Source organism: Acanthisitta chloris, unplaced genomic scaffold (genome assembly GCF_000695815.1).
Source record: "Acanthisitta chloris isolate BGI_N310 unplaced genomic scaffold, ASM69581v1 scaffold15283, whole genome shotgun sequence".
Classification (NCBI taxonomy): Eukaryota; Metazoa; Chordata; class Aves; order Passeriformes; family Acanthisittidae; genus Acanthisitta; species Acanthisitta chloris.
In genome coordinates this window covers 49,822-55,834 of record NW_008663383.1, presented here as the reverse complement: position 1 = coordinate 55,834, position 6,013 = coordinate 49,822, and the positions used below count along the sequence as shown (strand labels likewise).

General features: G+C 46.6%; 1 protein-coding gene across 1 annotated transcript in view; it reads left to right on the top strand.

The window, feature by feature from the left end:
* Positions 1–1,697: 1,697 nt before the first annotated feature.
* LOC103798702 (plexin-B1-like) overlaps positions 1,698–6,013 on the top strand; it is a 36,583-nt gene continuing 32,267 nt past the window's right edge. Inside the window, 1 exon segment of the mRNA XM_009070982.1 lies at positions 1,698–2,831. Coding sequence (XP_009069230.1) covers positions 1,698–2,831 — 1,134 coding nt within the window.

The following is a 6,013-nucleotide window of genomic DNA, read 5'->3' as shown; positions in this document are numbered from 1 at the left end:
GAATGAGTGTAAGACACAGTTTGTGTGGCAAGAAGTTTGTGACCTAAATTGGTTAAGTCCTGCAGTTAAATGCTGGAGTAGTTTTCTTTTGAAATGCTGCAAATTTTTTCCCACTTCTGGGCTAACAGCACTTTGAGCGTACCAGGAAGACCCAAGAGGGATGATGCCATAGGAGGGAAGTGATGATAGTTTTCTTAACTTTTAACTACAAAATTAACATCACCCTGGAGGAGCTGAGTTACCAAAATGAGCACAGCAGATTACAGGCCAGTTCTGGAGGAGATACTGTACTCATCAGCTCTGACCGAGCTTGGCATCTGTGTAGCTTTATGCAGCTTTGATACCCTGTCTGCAAGAGGGAGGGAGGGAAGGAAGGAAGGAAATAGATTCACAGCTGCATCCCCACCTACTTCTCAATTTAAATGAGGTGGTACTCATAGTAAATTATTGAGTACTTGCAGCTGCTGCCCTTTCTCCATGGGGAAAGCATTAATCTAAATGTTGCAGGTACTTATTACTACATTTCCACCATGCTGTGGGGTTCCCTATGTTATCCAGAGCAGTTGTTCCCACCTATGGCATGGCTTGGGTGGGTCAGGTAGATTTCAAAAGGAGTTGATCAGAATATCCTCTGGAGGAGAGCAGAACAGGTCTGGTGGTTCCCTGGGTCTGTCCAACACCTAGTCCATCTGGTCTTGCTTACACTTTGAGACATGGGACAGGGAAGGAATGGAGCACTGTTCATAGGACGGGTATGTTTAAATCACCTTTCACAGTACTGGGAGAGGTGCTGTGAAGAGATGAGTGCTGGCAAGAGACTTGTCCCCCAAGAGTGCAGTAATGAGTGAGCAGGGTAAGGTGGTCTCCCCCTCACCTGGATATGCTGTGTTAGTGCTCGGGTGGGTGGAGGCCCACGGGCTGGCTTGGCAGAGCTGGGGACAGACTGGTGGCCCTAGGGAGGAGCTGCTATGACTGACATGCTGGAGGCCTCATTCTGGCACTCAGCTTCTGCATGGGTGAGTGATGCTCAGTGGCAGAGGTGGCATGGGAAGGTTTCTTCATCAGTACTAGTAAAAGAGCTTTAGACCCAAAAGAGGCTGTTGATAGCCATAAGTGATAACAAAGAGAGGGTTTAATTAGGATATCTAGATCAAACACAGAGCAAAGGGCTTATTAGTTTGTTCTGAACTGGTTCTCAGCTACAGTTTATTTAAACAATGGTCCTGCAGGTTGTGTTTGTCTTGCAGTGGTTTATTTTACTGTGGTATTGCTCATTAACACTGTATGCAGTGTGCTGGCTCCTATGGAAATGTGGTCCTGTCCTGGAGAACTTCCAACATAGCATCATAGTTAAGTTGTGCAGGAGTCAAGTTAAACATGGGTTTTCTGATGCTACAAGAGCAGTGATCAGCCTCAGTGTTGCATTACTTGCAGTATTGCAGCTTTTCCTGAGGCTGCTGTGCCTGTTGTCTTGGTGTGGAGATGACTGAGTAAAGTCTCTGATACTCTGCAGGCTTCTTGCTGTTGGTGGTTCTGCAAATGTCCTGTGCTGGCTCTTTGTGTTTAGCTCTCTGTTTTCTATGTTCTCTTTGCCCACCTCTCATAATGAGACTGCTATTGAAGGATTTTGAGTGTTAATCTTCATTCCTGGTTCTGAGGAGTTATAACAGCCTTTCTTCTCTTGCAGAGTGTTTACCATGCCTCTGGGAACATTCTTCCTTCCTGTTCTCTGTTTCTTGGGAGCAGCAATTCCACGGGGACTGCAGTATGTCACATTCTCACGCAATGCTACAAAATTCCTCCACCTATCCATGGACTTGGAATCTGGGACCATTTACTTGGGGGCCACCAACTTTCTCTTTCAGCTGACATCTGACCTGCTGCTGAAGAACGTGGTTCAGACTGGACCAGTTCTGGACAGTAAAGATTGCCTCCCCCCGGTCTCAAAGGTGGAGTGCCCTCAGGCACACCACACTGACAATCACAACAAGCTGCTGCTCGTGAATGCAGTGCAGAAGGAGCTCATCGTGTGTGGCAGTGTGCACCAGGGAATCTGTGAGAAGAGGAGCCTCACGTCCATCGACCACGTCCTCTTCCGACCAGAGAGCCCTGGTGACACTCAGTATGTTGCTGCCAATGATCCCAACATCACCACCGTGGGACTCATAGCCTACTCAAAGGACGAGGTCCCTTTGCTGTTTGTGGGCCGAGGGTACACTAGCCGAGGAGTGGGAGGAGGGATTCCTCCCATCACTACTCGAAATCTCAGGGCCCATGGAGGAGATGTTCAAGCAACAGACTCTCACTCCATTTTCTCCTATGAGGAAACAGCAAAGCTGGCTGTGGGCCGACTCTCAGAGTACAACCACCACTTCATTAAATCCTTCACTTACCGCTCGAGTGTCTATTTCCTATTCTACCGGCGAGACCTCAAGTCTCAGTCGCGTGAGTACAAGACCTACATCTCACGTATCTGCCTGGATGACTCTCACTACTACTCGTATGTGGAGTTACCTCTGCTCTGCCAGAGCAAAGCCAATACATACAGCCTCCTGCAAGCAGCCTATGTCACCCGGCCGGGAAGAGACCTGGCCCAGGGGCAGCTGGACACCGAGGGAGAAGTGCTGTTTGCAGCCTTCTCTGCCTGGCAGGCTTCTTCTGGCAAACTGAGTGAGGAGTCTGCACTCTGTGTCTATGCAATGGAGGAGGTGGATCGCCTGACCAACTGGACTAGGGATGTTTGCTACATGAGAGATGGGAAGTCGGAAGAAGGGACAGAAGTGGCATATATTGAATATGATGTCAGTTCCAACTGTGTCCAGCTGCCAGCGGTAAGTGGCTTTGCACCTCCGAGTATTCTGCAGAGTGTTCCTGTGTAGCTTTTTGTTCCTGAAGTCATCCTGCTCCTGCAGATGGATCTTGAAATATGTTTGGGTTAAAAGCCTTTGGGCTCAGTCTGTTCTGCCCCATATGGACAGGATTCCTTGCAGAAGGAGAGGGACTGTGTGTGGCAGTGGGAAGAGCATCTGGTGTGACGTGGCCCTGAGGCCTGTCTGATGGCAATACCAGGCAAGAGTGCTGAAGCTGCAGTTCAGGTTGTTCTTTATCTGTGTCATCTCCTCATCTGTGCTGCAGGGAAGGAGAGGATTATGTGTATGTGCACCTGTGTGTTGGGAAGGGAATTTAAGGGGTGTGCTGGGTCCCTGTTGCTTATGGTGAGGTGCACCTTACAACAGATTCCTGCAATGGCACCCAGAAACTAAAAAGAGCACCAGAAAACCAAGTGTCAACAAAATCCCTATTTCCTATAGACTGCTTTAGTCCTGCAGAATTTAGGGTCCAAGGAGGATCTTTTCCTGAGCTGACTCTTCTACGTCTCCAGAGCTGTAAAAGGTGATAATTCTTCTTTATATTCAACAACAAAGGCATGATGGGATGTTGCAGGACAAAATTGTGACCTAAAGTGGCTGTGACCCTGAATCCTTGCTGTCTGGCAGCCACACTGGCTGGTGCTGCGATATCAGGGACGGTGATACAAACACAGAGCAGCAGCATTTGCCTGGGGCAGTGCTGGATGCAGTGTCCTGGCATGAGGCTCTGTGGCTGTGAGCAGCCTGTTTGCACCAAGGGCGTTGCTGGTCCTTAGCAGAACAGCATGTTGTGTCTTCTCTCTACAGAACAGGCTGTTCAGATAATTGCCTCTTCCCAGTCTTGTGCTGCAAAGAGCAAAGTGGTACCACGTAGCTTTAGAAGTCTCTGGGGTTGGGTGTGTGGTTGACAACCAGCCTCAAAATTATGGTTTTCCTTTCAGTAGCTAAAGCTGACTGTAGAGTACTTGTAGGGATAAGGGAAGGATAAAGAGCAAAATTGGAGCAGGATGAATGTAAGGTCAGGAGGAGTATGTAAGAGTAGGGAAGCAAGGGACTGCCCAGCTTGGTGTTCTGCTTTCACTGTGTTTCTTAGCCATGCCCTGTGTGTCCTTTGCAGGGCTGCATGGAAGGATTTGTCACAGGTGAATTTTAGGGCAGCTTGAGGGAATTAGGTGTCAAACTGGTGTGAGCAGTTCAGAAAAATCTTTCATTCAAAAGTGATGTAGAGTCCCCCTGTACCGTTTGATCCGGTGGAGCAGTGAGTGCACAGGATGGGAGAAATGGACCAGTTTCTGCTATGTGATTCCTGATGCATGATCCCAGGGTCCCAGCTGCATGGTTTGGCACTAGTGGGCTGACCAAAGTATGGCATTTTATTAACAAGTGTGTCCAATGGTATGTAAATGTCTGAACAAACTTGATCCTTCACTATTCAGCACGCAGTAGCGGTTGTCGTTCAGATTGTATCTAACAACATGTAAGGGTCTGTGCCAGCTCCAGCCTGCTCCAGTCAGGGCTGAGTGGAAGCTGCTGTCAGTGAACATTTTATGCAGGAACAGTTTTAACTCGTTTGCAATGGTGGCAGCTTGTGCTGAATGCAAGGATAATGCTAATTAATTTCACATTTTTCTGCCTCCAAACCAGCCTGTGTGCAAGGTATGCCCTTTTCCTTAGTTAGCTCTGCCTCTGGGTTTTAGCCCATCAGAGGAGGTTAAGATTAAGTCTTACAGTTCAATACAATCTCTTCAGCTGGAACAAAAAAAAAAAAAAGCTTGTTTTTATAAGAATTTCAGAACCGATTCATTTGTTCAGTTTGCTGGAGATCTCTTAGTCATGAGATGCAGGAGACTATGTAGATTCCATTAGCGACTTGATAATTGGAAGTGTGAAATATGTTTCTGCAAGGCTTGGGGAAGCTGCATCTCTTCCTTGGGCGTACCTTGTCCTTTTGTTTTCAATCCTCTTCATGCATAGATGTAGATTTGTCCTGTTGTTTCCTATCTGTGCAAGTAGGAAGCTCACACAGAATTCACAGCAGCAGCTTCATCCAAACCTGCTGCATCACAACAGGACACTGGATGAACCCTGAAGTGCGTTTCCTGCAATGTTGCCAGGATGTTACTCACTGAAAGCAATTCACACAGCTTCTATGTAAATTTGTATAAGCACTTGATACACTTTTTGTGGTCTCAATCCTGTAGAATGGAACAAATTTCAGCTCTTGGCTGTGATTGCCCACTCTGCAGACAGCCCCTGCGAGGCCACAGTCAGGCTGTGCCACGCAGGGAGAGCTTGCACAGGTCACATTGGTTTATGGTAGATAAATGTTGTGTATGAAGTGACTTGCCCTTGGCATCACAAATAGGCAACAGCAGTGCTAAGCCAAAATATTTCTGACGTGTATGTGGAGTATTTTTAAGCAATCTGAAAAATCAGCCTCGGTAGTGAGGTCATTAGGCTCCAGAATTTGTCTGAATTGGTACAAAGGCTGCAGAAGATAGCTAGAATCCCATTCAAAATAAACAACTTAATGCTTTGCAGTATGGAAATTAGGTGGTGGCCTGCTTCCTAATAAATCTTACAGGAACTGGGCAAGTGGAGAAATAGAAATCTTTAAATTACAAGAAGATGATTGAAAGAAGCTTAAGAATCAAATGACAAAGCTGATAAGAAAAATGTGTCACTAAAAATGAAAGATAGCTTAGAGGATAGTGAAAACCAAGAATCATTAAAAGCTGTAACCTCCTCTGAGGCTTTAAGTCAGAGCCTTTAAGACATACTGCTGAGTGTGCAGAAAATCATTGGATTAGTATTTGAAAAGGAAAACAATAAAGCATCAGCCTGAAAGCAGTGCCAGTCTAACTGGCATAGTTTGTTACATGGCACTGCTGTGTCAAGTCTTGCTTCCCTGCTAATAGAGCAATGCATTTGAGAAGGGAACAGAGCTCAGCAGGTTACACATATTTTACTGTGGGATTGCCACAGACCTGGTCAAAAGCTGCTGATTACCTTTAGTGTCTCTAGAAAGCAGTCAAGTACTTAAAAAACAAACAAGCAAACAGAACCAACACCACACACACACAACAGTCCAGATAAATGGGAGGAGAGGGGAGAAAGGGCCAGGTTTTCCATGGAATCAGTGA